The sequence below is a fragment of the Carassius gibelio genome, chromosome A22 (assembly GCF_023724105.1).
Source record: "Carassius gibelio isolate Cgi1373 ecotype wild population from Czech Republic chromosome A22, carGib1.2-hapl.c, whole genome shotgun sequence".
In the NCBI taxonomy this organism is placed as follows: domain Eukaryota; kingdom Metazoa; phylum Chordata; class Actinopteri; order Cypriniformes; family Cyprinidae; genus Carassius; species Carassius gibelio.
The window spans coordinates 10,225,746-10,248,600 of record NC_068392.1 but is presented as its reverse complement, the minus strand read 5'-3'; the positions used below and the strand labels follow the sequence as shown (position 1 = coordinate 10,248,600).

The 22,855-nt window shown below is 39.4% G+C and overlaps 1 protein-coding gene across 1 annotated transcript; it reads right to left on the bottom strand.

Annotated features, from left to right (window-relative positions):
- Positions 1-1,995: 1,995 nt before the first annotated feature.
- Positions 1,996-3,244, bottom strand: LOC127942676 (granzyme B(G,H)-like). The gene is made up of 5 exons (XM_052538549.1): positions 3,176-3,244; positions 2,944-3,094; positions 2,707-2,845; positions 2,324-2,578; positions 1,996-2,221 (listed from the first exon to the last, which is right to left on the bottom strand). The coding sequence occupies exons 1-5, from the start codon at positions 3,234-3,236 to the stop codon at positions 2,069-2,071; spliced, it is 759 nt and encodes a 252-aa protein (XP_052394509.1). The 5' UTR covers positions 3,237-3,244; the 3' UTR covers positions 1,996-2,068.
- Positions 3,245-22,855: the final 19,611 nt, after the last annotated feature.

Below are 22,855 nucleotides of genomic sequence, written 5' to 3'. Positions count from 1 at the left end.
TATATATATATAATAAAAATTAAAAGAAGACATACTGTTTTTATTAAACAGTAAATAAATATAAGGCCTATATATATATATATATATATATATATATATATATATATATATATATATATATATATATATATATATATATATATATATATATAGGCCTTATATTTATTTACTGTTTAATAAAAATAGCATGCATATGATCCTTTGTGTTAAGGTCTTCTTTTAATTTTTGTTTAGTAGACTGTAGTCTAAGATTTTAAAAATCCAACATTTAAAAAAAAACAGTTTTTTTTAAATGTTACAATGTTATATCATAATGTTATTGTTGTTTTACTTTCTTCTTTTATCTCATTTTACAATTACATTCATTTCGCAATCCGTCCCTTTGCGCCACCTGGCGGTAGTTTCGCGAATGATTTGAACACGCGACTGAATTACAGTTACCACCGCGGCACTGCCGCCGGCGGTATGCGCGGCGGTAAGCGACAGAAAGGCTGGCCACCTACTGTAGCAATGACGCATAGCATAAACATGGAAGACGGCACATAGTAACAGCAGAGGGAAACGATGCAGAGTAATGACAGAATGAAAAAATGACACAGTCAAACGACAAAGACAGCTGACAGGAGTAAATTGAGACGATACATAGCATAGACAGACAGCATGTGGACATAATTTTGGCACAACCTCATATTATAAATACATCTATAGAAAGCTATAAATTACTACTTGACGAAATAAAACAAATCTAAAACAAAAACTCTCATTTTAATAATAATCTGTGAAAATCTTCTCAGCATGTCTAATGAGGAAATCGTGAGATAGGAAACTTCATCCTTGTGACACAGACTCAGAAAAACTAGATTATTAGTAAATAATTCAAATATCTCCATAGTATTTACCACTGTCACATTTATGGTAATGACTTTTGCCGGTGCTTTGTGGCAAGCTTGAGCCTATTGCGTGTATTTGAACGCCGAACTGTTCAGCTGCGCTGCTACTGCAGTACACTAAACACTGTCAAGTCACTCTTCACAGTCACAGTAGCGCGGTCTCGCGTTGTTTCCACCAGCGTGGCAATTTTGTTTCATCACATATTAATGGATGTCTAAAATGTAAAAGTAAGGATAAGTCTAAAATAGCTGGTAGGCCTGGCCCGCGTCTGAACTATGACGTGAAAATTGGTCTCAGAGGAGCAGTTAAATGTCCTGCAGTGATGATCCTCCAGCAAAAAAAGGTATCTCTGAACTGTTTGGAAAGGTATTTCCAGTGGAGTCAGGCACTCCTGCACGCTGTAATGATTATCATATCAAACGTCTCCATATCAAATGATGAAAGATACTTATATATATTTTACTTAGAACATATTTAATTTTAGTTTACTCAGGTATGCTGACTGCACTAAAAATGTGGAGCCAAAGTTAATAAGAAAAAGAAAAGTTATTTTTGTTGTTATAATTAAGTGAATCTATTGTTCCTTAGGATTGCTGGTAAAATGACATGAACCCTGCCACCACAGCAAAACGACCGAACCGAATCGTGGCTCCAAAATCTTAAACTAAACCGAAACATGCCATTGGTGTATCGTTAGACCCCTAATTTATATGTGTGTAGTGAGGATCAACACTCATCCCCAAAAATGCAATAAGAAAACCCACTATAGAACTTAAATCAAGAACAATTTAACTCTCATTTACAAATGCAGGAGGTTTCAAAGTCTTTGAGAGGGAGGGAGCCAAAACAACAAATGTATCTACCTGATAAAAAAGGGAAACTAACTATCTACTAACTAGCTACCAAAAGAAAATAAAAATACAACAAAATATACTAACTCCCTCGCTAACATAAACAGGAGAAAACAAGTCCAGAAAATCCAGTCCCACCAATAAACTGATCGTGTGCTGCATTCATCCAATCAATGACACTGACACTGACCCCCCCCCCCCATGAAATATTGTGTGTGTGTGTGTGTGTGTGTGACAATGAAGACACTTCATGTTTTATGATTGCCAAGTGATAATTTTATTGAAAGAGGTCATGAAAAAAAAAAAAATCAAGAACTTAACTCACTTCACATTTTAATTTTTTCGTTTATCCATGGAATATATTCTGAAATCTTAATATACACATTGGGTTTCTTGGGTGAATTGCAGAGTAATTTATATCCAAAAGCTGTGACACCAATTGCAGTGTGTCCACAAACCAAAGGACCCCCAGAATCAAACTGTCAAGATAAAAGAGAAATAGTCAATGACATACATTGTATCAGTTGAAACTCAGTTCATAAATTCATGTAAGAAGTGTGTGAATCATCTTTAGTACATACACGGCAGGATCCACCATAGCCATGTGCGCACATCATCTGTGTTTCTGAGAACTTCATTCGCCAGCTCTTTTGACATTCACTTTTATTCATTATAGTCATGTTTGCCTCCATTAGACGATGGCTCTTTTGGCCTTCAATCTTCAGTTGTCCCCAGCCCGCAACACTACAGAGAGTGTTTGCCTCAACATCTTCTTTATTCTTTGGTAATGAAATCGGTTTAACATAGTTGTTGTTAATGTTGACTTTTTCCTGTAACTATAATTCAAAAACAACCATTATTAACAAACATATTTTATTTAATTATCTTTTATAAGCCTGAACTGCAGTTGATTAAACTGCCATTTGTGAAGTTGAGAACAACTAAATGTATCACAGGTTGTTACCTTCAAAAGCATGATGTCATTGAAATTAAAATCAACACTATAGCTTTTATGTTGGATGTAGAACTTCACTCCAATATGATCTGAAATATTACTTTCCCTTAAGTCATGAGCACCAACCACAACCGTCAGAGTCTGATTTCTGTTGAAAGAGAAAGTCATGATGCTCAGTTTTATCATACAATGCACTGCAGTTACGAAGCCAGTCAAAATGATTGTAACTAGACAAAAACCCCTCACCTTTTCCAACAATGTGCAGCAGTCAAGACCCACTGATCAGAAATGAGGGATCCACCACAGATGTGTTCCCCATAGAATTGAATAGAAACCATGTAAGGTCTGGAGTGGGGTTTTGCTTCATTGCCGTTCACTATACCCACATTCACATGAGCTGAGAAAGAGAGAGAACTATTAATCAGCTTATTCAGTGCATACCAGTTAGTATAATATGCTGTTATATAATGAGTCTCACCAGTGAAGGTCAGGTGTGGCAGCAGAGAGGCCAGCAGGAGCAGAGAGATGATGGTCATCATGAAGACAATCAAACAATCAATAAGCTTCTGTTCCCAAAACACTTAATGAATATAAGGATGGGTGGAGACCTGTAATTTTTTTTTTCTCAGCTTGAAGTGTCAAGTAACACTGATAGTGAGAAGATATAATTTGTGTTACTTCTTTTCATCAGCATCAACTATTTTGTGAAACCACAATTAACAAGATGTAAGTGTAAGCATGCATGTGTGTTGCTCTGGATGTCAGAATATTGAAATTGATTTTTTTATTTATTTGTCTTGTAGCTATATTGAAACAGCACGTTTTTTAACCTTTACAAATAGGCCCCAAATTTTCTTTTTGTAACAAGTGGAAATTAATGATGTTGTGATCAACATTACGCTATTGACTGAGCTTGGATTGTGGCATATGCCACTGAAAATTGCAGAACATTTTGCAGTATGTTGTGGCACCTTCAGTTGTGACTGACACGTGTCGCTTTCTGCCAAAGCATAATCCACAACCCCAATTCCAGAAAAGTTGGGGTGTTTTATGAAATACTATAAAATCAAGAATGTTATTTGTTAATTCTCTTTATTTTGTGAACATAATTATTTTTCATATAATGGCAGCACTAACGACCCACCTCTGCCTGCAGGAGGAACCACCCTGCAATGCAGAGGAGGGGCCGTGACACAATGTTATAGCAGTGAAGGTCAGGTGTGGCATTAGAGAGGCCAGCAGGAGCGGAGAGGTAATGGTCAAATAATCAGTGCCGTCGCTCCCTACACGCAGAGGGCACCAACTCCCAGAGGGGGCACCATCCCCGCCATTCTCCCATCCGCGCTCGCGACCGCTCGCACCTCATGTTTTCGGCTGAATGTTCATAATTGATGGATGAACATCTATGCCCGGGTAAATGACATCAGCAATCCGGCGCAGAGAAAAGAAAACTAAAGATAGTCAAAAAAACAAACAAAAAAACAGGCATAAAGTTGGCTTGACGTTGAACGTTCGAAAGTCTCAAATTTAGGGACCGTCTCTAAAGTTACATGTGATATTAGTATACACTTTTCTAACGTCAGCAGCATTTGAGGAGAATGACTTACAGTCATAAAAACAACTGTAATTGTTCATCTAGGTCACAGCTATAATGCACAATTGAATTGAATGTTTGATATTTATTAAAATAAACTTTAAATCATATGTAAATTATGCAACTTTTTTCACATGGGCTCAAACGCAAATTTGAAGCTCAATAGCACTTGAGGAGAAAGACTTGCAGTCATAAAAACAACTGTAATGTGTTCATTTAGGTGTCAGCTACAATGCACACCTCATACATTTTTAATATATATTAAAATAAATTATAAATCATTTAGGTAAAAACAAGGTCCGTTTATCACTTTCAGGCACATTCCTGTGAAAGTTTTTTTTTTTATTTTTTTTTTAGGTTCCCTTACAAAATTACCCATGGTTTTAACAATAACACCACAAATCATCCTTAATCATTTTTTGATGTTGTTGTTGCTATAGATGACACAGCCTTTATAATTTCTTCAACAAAGAAATGTGCATATCACAACCCTTACAAAAATAAACCATGGTTTTATCATAGTAAACTGTTTTATCATAGTACTGCTTAATTTCCTTTTGCATGATTTCCTTAGGCTTGAGACTATAAATAAATTAGAGTCATAATAAAGTTACAGCCATAGGTAAATGTCGAGAGCTACAATTGTAATTTGTAAATAATACAATTTATTCATTTACTTTTTTATTTTATTAAAGTTCTATTTTCACCCCTATACTAGGTGGTTTTTTTCCCCATCATCATATTTGAGGAAGGGGGGCACAACAATACAATCCTGCTTAGGGCACACATTTGGCCAGCAGCGGCCCTGGTTACCACAATCAGCAAAACACTGTATTAATATAAGGATGGGTGGAGACATTAAAGGTACTGTATGTAGGATTGACACTGAGTAATTGAACTAGATATTGTGGTCCAAATTCAAAATATTGGAGATGTTCTTTTTCCACCCTGATCCTCAGACTTGACGCACATGCTGGTTGCCAGATTGACCACACCGACATAAAGGAGAACACTTGACAATGAATGACATGAATTATCCTGTGTTTCCTATTAACTGGCAACCAAAATGTGTACCAAAATATAGTTGGGTAAACTGACAGTGGGTGGGTTTCACAAACCAAATCGGAGACCTACATTCTGACCCGGAACGCACATTTTCAAAGGAGAATAACTGACTGTAACATTGTTTTCAGATAAGCAAGTATGTTGAATTATCATGTTTCTTACATAAATATTTGCAAACATATTATGATGGGGTTTTTTTTTTAATAGAGTCAAAAACTTACATAACCGCACTTTAAAGCTGCCTATAAGACTTTTTTTTCTCAGCTTGTGGTATCAAGTAACACTGATAGTAAGAAGATATTATTTGTGTTACTTCTTGTCATCTGCATCAACTATTATGTGAAACCACAATATACAGGATGTAAGATAAGCAGGCATACGTGTTGCTCTGAATGTCCCAACTTTTTTGGAGTGTGTTGCAGCCATCAGAATCAAAATTTGCTCATATTTATGAAATACATTTAATTTGGTCAGTGCAAAATTCAGAAATATTTTCTTTGTACTTGTAAATTAAATAAAAATGAAAGAGAATGAACAAATCACAGATTCATGATTTTATTGCATTTTTCAAAACGTCCCAACTTTTCTGAAATTCGGGTTGTAGATGGTTCATTTGTACAGTTTGGTTGATCATTTGTACTTTCATGGGAAATATTTGGATAGGATTATTAGGTGAGCCTGATGTGTTTTCTGCTAAACAGACTTAAAAAAAAAATGAACAGACAGGCTTAAAGTTTATATTTTTGAAAGTGATGTACATTAAATAAAATTTGCTGTGAGGAATAATCTACATTATACTACAATAATGGTTAGAGAGTTGGACTCATAAACCAAATGTTGTACGATATTGTATTTAAATGGTACATACACACTTTTTAATGTTACAAATATATATATATATATATATATATATATATATATATATATATATATATATATATATATATATATATATATATATTTGATGCAAATAGTATCTGAATATTTTTTCATGAATATTTCTCTACACTTTTCAAAAATATTTGGATAACAGATAAACAGTTTGCCATATATGTGTGTGTGACAAGGCCAATACACACACACACACACACACAAATACACATGCCACTCACACACAGAGATCTGAGATTGCGCTGTGCAAAAAGTAACATTCAGTGCGGCCATGCAACTTTTATTAATCGACACCATAGACTGTATAAAAACAAGGACATAGTGTCCTTGACATCACCCACAGGTTTCCGAAGAGTGTTTTTGAAGCCAAAAGTGAATGGAGCAGGCCATTGCCATCTTGGCAGTCTGTCACCGCACATCACTCCAGGGTAATAAAAAATGGGCAAAAATGCAGGGGCTGGTTGCTGAAGACAAGTCGACCTAGCGCGCTGGCGGTGAAAGCAGCGGCAATCCACCTGACACTGTAGTGGCCACACCATTCATTATGCAGAACTTTAAGGCTTAATACAATTTAAACGAATGAGATATAAAAAAAAAAAAAAAAATCACCCCCTCACAGTAGTCATGAAGGGTAAAATTAGCTATATAGTCTGAATTTTTTTTTAAACCAGGCTGTAAACATGTTTTATTTTTTTTGCTGTAAAGCTGGGTGTTTTAACATGGGGAGTCTATGGAACTGACTCCCTTTTGCAGCCAGCCTCAAGCGACCAGTCTATGAATTGCAGTTTTAGTCACTTCCTTGTTGGCTTCACGAGACACAGCGAGAGGTTGCTGCTTGATCGATACTGAATCACTACATTATATTTCTCAACATCAAGGGGGCAAAATCATTATTTTCAGAGAGAAATGCATACAATTTACACATCTCTCTCCCTCTTTCTCAAATTGGCCATATTTGAAAAACATTTTCATCACTTGATATAGATGTAAATCATTTAACATTTCTATCATAAAATGTATTATTAAAAGTCGACTGATATTAAATGATTTGCAGCTTCATCTTACGTCGCTCTCTTTAACATTAAACTGACACTTCACGCTCTGCTTCTGTGAACTGTAAACCCTTCAGTAAACAGAGCTTCTGCCATGAAGCCATCTCTCCTGCACAACAGCTCTGCATTTGTCTGAGGTAATTAATTATAACTGAAGTGTTCATAAAAGTGGTCATGCTTGGTTTTAGACACATTACCTGTGGTGTGCTTGCGGCATTCTGAAATGTTGAGATGTTTTTTACTCGATGCGGTGAGGATGCTTCCATTATTAGCGTGCATACCAGCGCCTACATTTGAAATAACGAACTTGAACATGCAAAAGATGCGATATGTGAACAGCCCCTTATAGTACAGGAGGCAGGAGCATCAGATTCTAAAGCCCCCTAAAATGCCTCATTCAAACATGCCCCCACGTCTAGTTCAAAAAGCATTTTTTGATAACCAATAGTCCTACTCTGAGCTCCTCCCGAGTGGCAGAGCTCCTCACCCTATCTCTAAGAGAGCATCCAGCCACCCTGTGGAGAAAGCTCATTTTGGCCGCCTGGATCTTGTCCTTTCAGTCATGACCCACAGCTCATGACCATAGGTGAGAGTAGGAACGTAGATTGACTGGTAAATCGAAAGCTTCACATTGCAGGTCAGCTCCTTCTTTACCACGACAGACAGGTACATCAACCGCATCAATGCAGGAGCTGCACCTATCTACTAATCAATCTCCCGCTCCATCCTTCCCTCACTCATGAACAAGACTCCAAGATACTTGAACTCCTTCAGTTGAGGCAGGAGCTCTCCACCAACTTGAAGGGGACATGTCACCCTTTTCCGGCTCAGAACCATGGCCTCAGACTTGGAGGTACTGATTCTCATCCCAGTTGCTTCACACTCAGCTGTAAACCGTCCCAGTGCATGCTGAAGTTCCTGGCCTGATGAAGCCAACATGACAACATCATCTGCAAAAAGCAGAGATGAAATCACATCCCCAAACCGGACACCCTCCGGCCCCTGGCTGCATTAGAAATCCTGTCCATAAAAGTAATGAACAGGATCGGTGATAAAGGGTCCAAAATGCACCAGGAACAAGTCTGACTTACAGCCGTCAATGCAAACTAAGCTCCTGCTTCAGTCATACAGGGACCAGACATGCCCTTAACAGAGGGCCCTGTACCCCATACTCCCGGAGCACCCCCCAATGAATGCCTTCTCCAGATCCACAAAACACATATGGATTGGTTGGGCAAACTCCCATGACCCTCCAACCCGACCGTCACGCGATGCTGCAGAGACATGTCAGCCAAGACAGCCTCACAACATGAGGTACTCAGGATCTCATCCACCCCTGGTACCTTGCCACCAAGAAGCTTCTTAACTACCACAGTGACTTCAGCTTGGGAAATGGACAAGTCCACCTCTTAGCCCTCAGCCTCTGCTTTCTCAACAGAAGGCATGTCGATAGGGTTGAGGAGATCCTCTAAGTATTCCTTCCACCTTCCAACTATATCCCCAGTTGAGGTCAACAGTTGCCCACCAACGCTGTAAACAGTGTTGGCAGGGCACTGCTTCCCCTTCCTGAGGCGCTGTACAGTTTGAACGAATCTCTTAGAGGCCAACTGATATTTTTGCCTCCACAAAAAAGGCTTGGCCTTCACCTTGACAGCATCCCTTACTTCCGGTGTCCACCACCGGGTTCGGGGATTGCTGCCTCGACAGACACCAGAGACCTTACGGCCAAAGCTCAGAGTGGCCGCATTGACAATGGAGGCGGAGAACATGGTCCACTTGGACTCAATGTCTCCAGCCTCCATCGGAATCTGGTCAATCTGACAGTGGGCTCAGCCAAACGTTCCCAACAGTCTCTCACAATATGTTTTGGTCCACTGGGTCTGTCCAGCTTTCTCCCCGCCATCGCATCCAACTCACCACCAGGTTTTGATCAGTTGACAGCTCCGCCCCTCTCTTTACCCGAGTGTCCAAGACATACTGCTGGAGGTCAGAGGAAATGACCACAAAGTCGATCGTTGACTTCCTGCCTAGGGTGTCCTGGTGCAACGTGCACTGATGGAAATCCTTATGCTTAAATATGGTGTTCGTTATGGACAAACTGTGACTTGCACAGAAGTCCAATAACAGAACACCACTTGGATTTAGCTCGAGGGGCCATTCCTCCCAATCACACGCCTCCAGGTGTCACTGTCACTTTCCACATCAGCGTTGAAGTCCCCCAGTAGAATGAAGGAGTCCACAGTCTGAGTACTTTCCAGCACTCCTCCCAGAGACCCCAGGAAGGCCGAGTTCTCTACACTGTCATTTGGCACTTAACCACAAATGACAGTGAGAGACCTATCCCCGACCTGGATGGATTTTGTGTTGCTGGACAAAACTGGTTTCACAAATCATAGCAAGTAATTTAGGTATGATGATCTCTGCAATGCTTTGGAATATTGACACCAAACTGTGTGTGTGCCATTGTAAGCTTACACAGAACACACCACATCAATTTGACATCATCGCCATCTATTGGTCAAACGTGATAAGTTAATAAGTCATGTTACTGGAGGTTGTATTTATGATTTTCAGCCGTTTTAAACTAAAATCATCCTAAAACTGCTTTAATTACTAATTTCTGCAGTTGCAATAAATTACATTCTTATAGTGTGAGTCTATTGGTGTGGTTTATCGCTAGTGTTTCTGATCAGATTTTATTTTTAACAGCTATATGTATTACAGGATGCTACCCTCAAAAGCATGATGCGATTCTAAAAAGGTTTGTAGCCTGTATGCAGGATGCAGTTCTCCACTCTGATGTGGAATCTCATATCTGTTGAAAGAGTGTATTGAAAAAACTTTATTTATTGAGTTATGATATTCATTTATGAAAATGATACACTGTATGGTTGCACCACAGTCCTTTTGTCAGTCAGACATGGCTTTAACATTGTTGAGTTAATGCCAGTTTAGACTAAACAAAACTCTTACCCATCCCAGCAATGTGCAGCAGTCAAGAAAAACTCATCAGAGATTAGGAATCCACCGCAGTTGTGTTGACCAGAAATCTGAATAGAAACCATATAAGGTCTGGAGTGGGGTTTTGCTTACCTGCCGTTCACTATACCCACATGAGCTGAAAGAGATAGCACTGTTAGTTGTCTTGTTCATCAGATATATCAATATGCAATTTAGTCAATCCGTCTCACCAGTGAAGGTCAGGTGTGGCAGCAGAGAGGCCAGCAGGAGCAGAGAAATGATGGTCATCATGAAGACAATCAATGTGTTCTCACTGATTAAAACACTGCATAAAAATACTTTAAAGGGGGTGGAGACATTTATCTGACCAAATGTCTGCATGACATGGAAATGGCTCCAAATGACTGTTTAACCTCTTATAAACTCTGAATAGTTCATAGAAGTTTAGATAAATCAACAACATTTTATTTGTTTATTTATTTATTGTTTATTTTATACAAATTGTTCCTTGTTTTCCTTTGGAAAAAAAAAATCAATGTTACAGTGTGGCACTTACAATGAAAGTGAATGTGCCAATTTTTGTAAGGTTTAGAAGCAAAAATCTGAAGCTCATAATTTTGTATAAAGCAACTGCTTTACCTATTATGTTACAACTTGTGTCCCATTTGAGCCATGAAGTGAACTATTTTTGCAGTCGTTTACGGCGTTGTCATGGAAACTTTAGAAAGCTGTATATAACTACAGTATATAGAATAGGTTAGTAGGTTTTATTTATTTTATTTTATTTTATTTTATTTTATTTTTTCAGGTAAACTTTTTCAGGTACTAGTAAAACAGTGAGTGTATTAACATTTATAGATTGGCCCCATTCACTTTCATTGTACTTGTACACTGAGTACATTTCACTGTATCTGTCAGAGCCTGTCTTTTGTTTCCCCCCGTCATCAAGTCCTGTATATATGTGTTCCCTGTTCCAATTTTCTTAATCGGCTGTTGTAAACGTCTTCCTTGAGTTCCTGTGTTTTCCACGTCTCCTTTCCCCTCTCCCCCGTGAAGTGTATTACAGTATCATAGATTTTTATTTAATTACGAAATGAAGGGACAAGTGGACATTATTTTTCATGGTATTCAACAATAACAAGTGCTATCAAGTAAAATTCACTTGTATTGAATTTCAGATATTTAGAACAGTTTGCATTATGTAGTAAAAAGTAAAACATTCTAGAAATTCTTAATTCTTAAAATGCTATAAAATTCACAATTATATTTTATTTTCTATTTAATTATTTTTACTCAAAACATATTTACTTGCTTTACAATTCTGTCACAATTAAAGATGGTTTGTGTTGCAAAAGCAGAGCTCTTTCACAACGTTTTAATTGTAAGTTGTAGTAACATTTCATAGAAATGATTTCTAAAACCACATCTGAGCTGATGGAGCAAAGACACTGAATGCCCAAAGTTTGTCTTTCTAGAAGTTTCCACTACTGTATGTATGATGTAAATGGCTTGCAACTTAAAGCCACCAAACACATGTTCCTCATTCTCTTGAATCTTATGGTGACTGGAAAAGGGTATGTTTTGTTTGCTTCACTTCTGTTTACCATCTTCCATCTTCACCATCTAAGCTCCTAAAAGAGGTGCTTCCAGAAGTCATAGGTCCTCTTCTGACTATTATTAATTCCTCATTGTCATTAGGATATGTCCCCAAAACCTTCAAACTGGCTGTTATTAAGCCTCTCATAAAAAAAACCCACAACTTGACCCCAAAGAACTTGTTAATTATAGACCAATCTTGAATCTCCCTTTTCTGTCCAAGATACTAGAAAAGGTGGTATCCTCACAATTATATTCCTTCTTAGAGAAAAATGGTATATGTGAGGATTTCCAGTCAGGATTTAGACCGTATCATAGTACTGAGACTGCTCTCCTTAGAGTTACAAATGATCTGCTCTTATCATCTGATTGTGGGTGTATCTCTCTATTAGTTTTATTGGATCTTAGTGCTGCGTTTGACACAATTGACCACAGCATTCTTTTGCATAGACTTGAACACTTTGTTGGCATCAGTGGAAGTGCATTAGCATGGTTTAAATCGTACTTATATGACCACCATCAGTTCGTAGCAGTGAATGAAGATGTATCATATCGATCACAAGTGCAGTATGGAGTACCTCAAGGCTCAGTACTAGGGCTGCTACTCTTCACGCTTTATATGTTACCCTCGGAAGATATCATCAGGAAACATGGTGTTAGCTTTCACTGTTATGCTGATGATACTCAGCTCTATATTTCCTCGCAGCCCGGTGAAACACACCAATTTGAAAAACTAATGGAATGCACAGGGCCGTGCACAGACCTTTTTAGGGGCATGTGCTGAAACTGAAAAAGGGCACCCCCCCCCCCCTTTTTATATCAAGATTATTTAGTAAGCCTGCATAAAAGGAAGAAATGGTCACATCTTCATGACAAATTCAATAACACAAAATAATAGTCTCAAAAGCTTTAGATTTATTCACGATTAATAACAACCATAATAATAATATTAGATAATTAGATAATATAGATAAACAGGGTTTTAAGGGCTTCTTTAAACCTAATACAACAGCAACCTTCTGTGAGCCATGTATCTGGCAAAAATTTGATACTGTGGTGGACCAGGGATGTTGGTCTCTTGAAGGTCTGTTATTCACTAAACTTTCCCTAAAATAAGCCAGCAATGAAAAAATGAATAAAAATAGTGTGAAAAGTACAGTTGCAGTGAAAAGCATTTCTGAAGGATCACTTGACACTGAAGAGTACTGATGTAATGATGCTGAAAATTCAGCTTTGATCACAAAAATAAATTACATTTTAAAATATTCAAATAGAAAACAGTTATTTAAAATTGTAAAAATATTACACAATATTACTGATTTTGCTGTATTATGGATCAAATAAATGAAGCCTTGGAATGAATCATGAATTACATTCTGTATGATAAAATATAAAGATTTCAGTGAACTTCTGTAATTTTTTTTTTTAGTTACTACTACATTACTGTAGTAAAACCATGTTTTACAACATTTTATACAGAGAGTATACAGAGAGTATACCATAACATGATTAGCCTAAATGTTAATAAATTAAGTGTATCAGCAATCATAAATCAAAGAAGAAATTTCTTAGAAATATGTTATCTAGGTAACGAAGATCACTCGTCGCTGTGTAAGTTCCAGTACGAAACAGCGGGGGCGCACCTGTTATGATTTTCCGATGGTAAAAACAAACTATATGTTGTTGTATTACTTATCAATATATCGTTTTTGACCAGCAAATGTGTGCAAATGTGATTTTTTTTTCTGTCCGTCATTAAAACGGCGACGGCGCCTGCCGCTGCGGGCATCACATTACATTTTCATTTAGGTTACAAACTAGTTTTTTTAGCTATATAGACGGAGCGCTCAGTTTTTCCTGTGGTAAAATGCATTTGGCCAAATTAGTATTTTATAAAAGATGAAATGCAACTGTATGCACAGACTGTGTTGGCTATGTATTGGCTATGACTAGATGGCAAATGCTAGCCCTCTCTCTCAGGCGACATCCCACATGTCTCAGTCAGTGAGTCATCAAATAAATAAAATATGAGCCTTTATAGACAGTGTTTAGTAGTACTTATTCAAACAACAAGATATTTATTTACCCTTTGCAAAACTTTGTTCAGCTCAGCTGGTGTCTACTGTGCGGCTGCAGTGGAACTTCAGTTGATTCAATGAATATAGAGGGGGCGGAGTTATCAGCTTACTGACCGCTTGAGGATCGAATAAGATTTACATAAGCTCGTTTTAAGAACTTTCATTTGGTAAAACAGACAGACAGACAGACGTAAAGGGTGACCAATAGCATTGATTAAAAAAAAAAAAAAAAAAAAAAAAAAAAAACACCAAAAAAAGGGCACTTCGGAGTGTAAGGGCAAAAAGGGCATGTGCTCTGCACAGGTTGAGCCCTACCTGTGCACGTGCCTGGGAATGCATAGACGATATAAAAAATTGGATGACGAGTAATTTCTTTACTGCTAAATTCAGAAAAAACAGAGGTGTTAATCATAGGGCCTAAAAACTCTGCATGTAATAACCTAGAACACTGTCTAAGACTTGATGGTTGCTCTGTCAATTCTTCGTCATCAGTTAGGAACCTAGGTGTGCTACTTGATCGCAATCTTTCTTAGAAAGCCACGTTTCTAGCATTTGTAAAACTGTATTTTTCCATCTCAAAAATATATCTAAATTACGGCCTATGCTCTCAATGTCAAATGCAGGAATGTTAATCCATGCATTTATGACTTAAAGGTTAGACTATTGTAATGCTTTATTGGGTGCTTGTTCTGCACGCTTAGTAAACAAACTACAGCTAGTCCAAAATGCGGCAGCAAGAGTTCTTACTAGAACCAGGAAGTATGACCATATTAGCCCGGTCCTGTCCACACTGCACTGGCTCCCTTTCAAACATTGTATAGATTTTAAAATATTGCTTATTACTTATAAAGCCCTGAATGGTTTAGCACCTCAGTATTTGAATGAGCTCCTTTTACATTATACTCCTCTACGTCCGCTACGTTCTCAAAACTCAGGCAATTTGATAATACCTAGAATATCAAAATCAACTGCGGGCGGCAGATCCTTTTCCTATTTGGCGCCTAAACTCTGGAATAACCTACCTAACATTGTTCGGGAGGCAGACACACTCTTGCAGTTTAAATCTAGATTAAAGACCCATCTCTTTAACCTGGCATACACATAACATACTAATATGCTTTTAATATCCAAATCCGTTAAAGGATTTTTAGGCTGCATTAATTAGGTAAACCGGAACCGGAAACACTTCACATAACACCCTATTTACTTGCTACATCATTAGAAGAATGGCATCTACGCTAATATTTGTCTGTTTCTCTCTTGTTCCGAGGTCACCGTAGCCACCAGATCCAGTCTGTATCCAGATCAGAGGGTCACTGCAGTTGCCCGGATCCAGTATGTATCCAGACCAGATGGTGGATCAGCACCTAGAAAGGACCTCTACTGCCCAGAAAGACAGCGGAGACCAGGACAACTAGAGCCCCAGATACAGATCCCCTGTAAAGACCTTGTCTCAGAGGACCACCAGGACAAGACCACAGGAAACAGATGATTCGTCTGCACAATCTGACTTTGCTGCAGCCTGGAATTGAACTACTGGTTTCGTCTGGTCAGAGGAGAACTGGCCCCCCAACTGAGCCTGGTTTCCCCCAAGGTTTTTTCTCCATTCTGTCACCGATGGAGTTTCGGTTCCTTGCCGCTGTCGCCTCTGGCTTGCTTAGTTGGGGTCACTTCATCTACAGAGATATCATTGACTTGATTGCAAATAAATGCACAGACACTATTTAACTGAACAGAGAGGACATTTCTGAATTCAATGATGAACTGCCTTAACTATCATTTTGCATTATTGAGACACTTTTTTCCAAATGAATGTTGTTCAGTGCTTTGACACAATGTATTTTGTTTAAAGCACTATATAAATAAAGGTGATTGATTGATTGATTGACATGCAGCTGAAACATATCGTAAGAATGTGGTAATGAGATGTGGCCTCAAGATCCAATGCTGAGGGAACAACATCTTTTTCTTGACACTTGACTTCTTATGTTGAACAAATAACATCATAGCCATGAGTTTATGCATAAACAAATCTGAATCTCCACAGCCACCTGTTACGGTTGCTGGTATTTGAATGAAGGTGCACAAAGGAGAAGATATAGGCCTACTAAAGGGTACTTTTAATAATTGTAGGAGAATAAGGGCACATCCAACATAATAGAATACATAAACGTAGGATACAACAATCACGGATGATGAGGAACTAAAAAAGACAGGGTATTTAAACACAAGGGAAGTAATCGGGTGAATGGAGAAAGGTGTGGGTTAATTAATTAACCAAACAAGAACAGGAAAATGACCAAATAAGGAAACAGAAAGTCAATGAGTGCAACACAACCTGTAATCATTAACATTTTATTTTGAAGTACTGACAAACATAGTACCAGCATAAGATCTTGAGACCAAAACCATATCGCATGGCCATGACTTAAAGATGTTGTTACCTCGTTAAAATCTGGTGGCCATGACCTAATATTCCCAGATAGCATACGTATATCACGGAGAAGTCTATTAACTACAGGGTTTAAAATAAAGGGCAGTTCCGTGAGGTACTTAGAAGATCCTGTAGAAACCCATATCATCCTGCTAGGCTTTTGAAGACATCAAAGGTCTTCCAGGGATCCCATCATAAAGGAAAGATTTTCAGGTACCTGAAATACATTTTGAACTCCTTGAGCACAAAATAAGATATTTGAGGGAACTGTAAAAGGATTCTTAGAAGTTCTCCAAAAGATGCTCTCTTTTCATTTTTACATTGTAGGTCCAACAAAGAATCCTCATATCAAGACTTGTGGCTGTTTAAAACTCCTGAGTTGAGCTAAGCACGTCTGTTTTTTGTTTTTTTGGAGATTTAAAAAAGTTATTGATGTTGCATTAAACTAGTTTCTTCAGATTAGTATATCAGAGTCTCTAGCTAAGGAGTAAAATCTTAGCACAGTATGTTGTTGAGATCTCTTTTAAAGCTTTAATGGAGACCAGTGTGAGATGAGTTTTTGTCTCAGGAGACAAGTTTGAGAAGCAGGAGACTCGAGCAAATGTCTCCTTTCGATATTTAAACTAACCTCCATTTTTTTCTAAGAGAAATATTTAAGATGTTAAAGAGAACTCTCTTGTGATTTTTCTTTCCTATGGGATTAGCCGTGTCTGATTGGACATAAACATTGTGCTGACCCCTATAATGAGACTAAAGATAGACAGAATATAACTGTTCTTATATAACAAATCTTAAACATGTTAGATTTTTTATTTAGTTATTTATATATTTTGCATTAGTCTGCCAAAAGAAAAAAAAAAAATATATATATTACATGTCCAAAATTCAATTTTGCCATTAATTATTATTATTATTAATTTTATTTATCCAGGAAAAATACCTGCAAAGCCTAAAAAAAAAAAAAAAAATTTATACACATTTGTGAAAAATGCATTAAATGCATTAAAGCATTAAAAGGAGTGGTTAGATCTCTTAAGCCTGATTTACACTTCACTTAGTGACAATAAAAAACAGTAACAGACAGGTTTGTTGTGTTTTGTCTGATAAGTGTGTAACATCTGTTGGCATGGGATGGCGCTTGTTTTAATCAACTGAACATGATGGATGTTGGTTTGCACCAAACCGTTTGTCAGGTCTTGAAATGTCTGAGAAGAGACGTCCTGTACTTGGCTGGATCTCGGTATTGGACTACGTCCTAACTCACACTTTTTAGTTTACTTTACTTAAAGGGATAGCTGACCCAAAAATGTAAATTTGATAATTATCTGCTTGCCCACAGGGCATCAAAGATGTAGGTTACTTTATTTCTTCAGTAGAACACAAACAGACATTTTTAAAACAAATTGTTGCAGTTTATCAGTCTTATAATGTAAGTGGATGGAAATCACGGCTAAAACATAAACTAAAACAAACAAAACACACACACACACACACAAAATAATAATAAACCCTGTGTCTCATGACGATACATTGATGTGTAAAGACACAAAATGATCAAACTAAACAATGACTGAATTGTCTGAACTGTATGAGCCTCTCCTCAAAACACAGCCTGCTCGTGAGGTCTCCATTTTCATTTTTGGGTGAACTATCCCTTTATTGAACATAAATCTGTTGATTTTAATCGTAATAATAGTCTGTACTGTTTGTCTACTATGCTTTTGTTATGCAGAAAACTGACCCCTAAAAGGTTCTATATAGAACCCTTTTCAAATAACAATAAGCATATCACATCAAGTTGTTGTGTGATCATTTAAGACACTTTTATTAGCATTTACAATGACAAGCAATATATAACACAACATTCACAGTGCAAAAGTTACAGGGATTAACATGTATCCATTTTTCTTTGCCTATTCTTACTTTTTATTGTTTTTACGTCTCTAGAATAGCACTCTCCATTTTAGAAATAATATTTTTCAACCCCTTCACCTTATCACCCATCTGACATGTCAGTTACAAATTATGTTGATTGCTAGAAACCACAAAAAAAAAAAAGATTAAATTGAAAGTTAACTTGCAAAAAGAATTAAAATAATAAATACATAAATGCATAAGTAAAATGAGTATGTTAAAAGGTTCCCTGATAACACTCACTCTTAGTGCACTAGGAAGACTCGAAAGATATATCTTACCAAAGTTGTTTATTTTCCTAAGTGTGTTCCCTGAAGTGTCCCTTAGGAAGTTTCTAAACATGCTGCCTCTTACGTTCTACATTACAAAGGCGCTGTCCAAAATGAAGGTGCTGAATTAGTTGGCATCGATTGCTCAGGAATTGATTTTCCACTTCACACGAAGGTGCACTACGGTGTTATGAAAGACAACACGTTTTATGCAAATGAAAAATCCCTCAAATTAATTAATTTAACATAGTTTATGTTATCAGTAAAATATAGACTATAAATTAAATTATCAAATGGTCAGTAATATGTTCACACGATCTGTTGTGACGGTTAGACGTACCGGTTATCCCTCACTAATCATCCACCCTCCTTATTCCGTTGTGCCACTTGTGCCACTTCTTGACATGGGTTTAACGACTTCTAAAAATTATGTAATAAACTTTTATATTCATGGCAAGGTACTTTACAATCAGAATTGATTGGCAAGCAGCTGTAGTTAGCCTACTTCTGTTTAATATGGTATTGATTGTCATTGGTTAATGTTTTAAATAAAAAGCAACCTATCTACAATGAACAGAGAGAGAGTTAGATACATAATAAGGTGGGGAAGCAATGTAAAACAAAAAAAAGGGCACCAAGCTTCTCGTTAGAGGAACTTGAATTTTTGTTGGACCTTGCCACCAGGTCGGAGTTTTTGAGATCACACCCCTATGGTCCACTATAACCTACATGTTTATGGCCACGTATCATTTCGCGATATGTACACCTGATCAATCTTTATCTATTTATTATTTAATCTATTTATTTCAAAGACTTTTGCAGCATATCTCAGCAAAATAAATATGTCAAACAGGATATAAATGACAAATTCCAATTTTTTGTCCCCTCAGTGCTCGCACATGTACCCATAGACTCTTTCACAGAAATCACCACTTTCCATGCTATTTCTTCAATAAAATAGTTTTGGCATTCCATTTCTCAGAATAGGACCAGATATCGTAGATCAATAGATGAGCAGTTTACCTATCATTCTGTGGGATCTTTTGAAGGGCTGAATATCACCCCGACCAATCATTAAAATTCCCCCAGAGAACTGCTGCATTTCTCTAGTCTTATTAGCTTTTAGTCTTGAAAAGCATAGGCTCACAAACACACAAAGGGGTTGGAAGCGGGGAGGAAATGTGAGTTTAAACACTGTGAAAATGTTAGAATTCACATTAGTTGACTACATCTGTCAAGGGTCGAGACTGGGACTCAGTTGCAGGTGCTCAAAAGGTCAGTTTATTAGATGGCTTAATTCCAAAAGGACAGAAAAAAATAAAAACGAGAATTAACAAAAAACTATCCAGGAACAGGGCAGTCTGGAGCAGATCCAAAAGAGCCTCCTGGACGAATTCCACTTGGAAATCCTCTGATGCAATGCCCGGATAAACTGACAGGGAGGCGGGGGCGCTGTTGAGGCGGGGAACTGGTGGCGCGCTGTGGCGCGGCGAAGAAGAGGAGTGACAGCGATCGGTGAGCTCTAACACGGAAGGCTGGAGAATAGCGCTGCCTGAAAGCAGGAGGAAGTGGGAAAAAAAACAAAACTAGAGGATGAAAACAAAACGGGCACGATCTCTGTGTAGGCTAAACAAGAGATGTGGATAAAGTTGGGACATGGACGAGAACAACTCGACGATCTGACAACAGACAGCACACATGAGGAGACTAAATAGAGAAGGAGTGATTATCATAATGCAGAGCAGGTGATGGTGACCAATAACAAGATAATAATGAAACAAGAGGGCGGAGACGGGCACCACGGTGACACAGAAGCACATGGTAAGTGTAAACAACACACACTATGGGGAAAAACAGACAGATCAGCCCGGGGGCGTGACATTACCCCCCTCCCCAGGAGCGCCCCCTGGCCCATCCAGCAACCTCCTGACAGTGAAGGCTGGGGAACCATCCACTAGACGGGGAGGGGGAGGGGGAGGGTTAGTAGCAGATGGGTTAAGGCGAAAATGAAACACAGGCTTGACCCGAGAAACATGAAAGACTGGGTGTACCCGACCAAGTATGGGAGGTAACTTGAGCTTTACCGCCACCGGACTCAATACCTTGGTGATCTGATATGGCCCCATGAACCTGGGGGCTAACTTGCGAGAAGCCACCCAGAGAGGAAGGTCCTTGGTAGACAGCCATACTCTCTGACCACATACGTAGCGGGGAGCAGGAATACGGTGACGGTAAGCCGCTGCTTTGGTTCGTCTGGAAACCCGAGCCAAGGTTTCCTCAGCCCTCCTCCAGGTGCGGCGACACCTGCGGACGAAGGCTAAGGCAGACGGAACAGCAGCATCGGGTTCCTGTGAGGGGAACATAGGAGGTTGAAAACCAATGGAGCACTGGAATGGAGACATACCTGTGGCCGCCACTGGCAAGGAGTTATGGGCATATTCAATCCAGGATAACTGTTGGCTCCAAGAACTCGGATTATGGGACGTCAGGCAGCGGAGAGCTTGTTCCAGAACCTGGTTTGCCCGCTCGGACTGCCCATTGGTCTGAGGGTGAAAACCTGACGACAGACTCGTAGAGGCCCCGATCTGTCGACAGAACTCCTTCCAGAACCGGGAGACAAACTATGGCCCCCTATCAGAAACCACGTCCACCGGAAGGCCATGAATCCGGAAGATGTGGTCAACCACCACTTGAGCGGTCTCCTTAGCAGAAGGCAGTTTGGGAAGGGGGATGAAATGGGCCGCTTTAGAGAAGCGATCAACCACCGTCAATACTACGGTGTTACCCCTCGATGGTGGAAGACCAGTGACAAAGTCAAGGGCTATGTGTGACCAGGGGCGGGAGGGGATGGGTAAGGGCTGTACTGCCTGACGTCCTGGGCCATGGATGGCCACCAAAATCGCTGGCGGATGGCAGCCAGAGATCTCCGAACCCCAGGATGACAGACTAACTTGGATGAATGCCCCCACTGGAGGACTTCAGGGCGCAGCCCAGCCGGCACGAAAAGTCTACCCTCTGGGCACTCCCTCGGCACCTCTCTCTCTCGTAAGGCTTCCAGCACTCTCCTCTCCACGTCCCAGGAGAGGGACCCTACCACAATTTCTTTAAGGATAATTGTTTCAGTAGATACACTGGTTCTTTTTGTATCCCTGTAGAGACGGGAGAGGGCATCAGGTTTTATATTTTTGGAGCCTGGGCGATACGAGAGAGAGAAGTTGAACCGGCCAAAGAAGAGTGCCCATCGGGCCTGGCGTGAACTCACCCTCTTGGCCGAACGGACGTATTCCAAGTTCTTATGGTCCGTCCAAACCAAGAAGGGCTGTGCTGACCCCTCCAACCAGTGACGCCACTCACCCAAGGCCAGCCTGACCGCCAACAGTTCCCGGTTCCCTATGTCATAATTCCGTTCTGCTGGGCTCAGGAGGTGAGAGTAGTAGGCACAGGGATGTACCTTCCCATCTCTGGGGGATCTCTGAGAAAGGACCGCACCTACTCCAATCTCAGAAGCATCCACCTCCACAATAAATTGACGTTCAGGGTCTGGAAATGAAAGAACAGGAGCAGAAATGAATCGGGACTTTAGGTCATTAAAGGCCTCCTGAGCCTTCAAATTCCACCTAAACGGTACCTTAGTGGAAGTAAGAGCTGTCAAGGGTGCAGCAACCTGACTAAAGTTTCTGATGAAGCGCCTGTAGAAGTTGGCAAATCCCAGAAACCGCTGCAGTGCCTTTCGTGAGTCTGGAGGTGGCCACTCGGCTACGGCCCTTACCTTAGCGGGATCAGCTTTGATTCCCTCCGCCGAAATGATATAGCCCAGGAACGGAACTGACTTGGAGTGGAAAACGCACTTCTCCGCTTTAACATATAGCTGGTTCTCCAGCAGCCGTTGTAGCACCTGGCGCACGTGTTGGGTGTGTACCTGAAGTGAAGGAGAGAAAATAAGAATGTCATCTAGGTACACAAAGACAAACTTGTTAACCATGTCTCGCAACACGTCATTAACCAGGGCCTGGAAGACAGCTGGGGCATTTGTCAGGCCAAAGGGTAGCACCCGGTACTCATAATGTCCCGAAGGAGTGATGAATGCTGTCTTCCACTCATCCCCCTCTCGAATCCGAACCAGGTGATAAGCATTACGGAGGTCCAACTTACTGAAGACCTTGGCTCCCTGCAAAAGTTCAAAGGCAGATGACATTAAGGGCAGGGGGTACCTATTCTTAATGGTAATGTCATTCAGACCTCTGTAATCAATACAAGGGCGCAAGGAGCCGTCCTTCTTCTTAACAAAGAAAAACCCTGCGCCA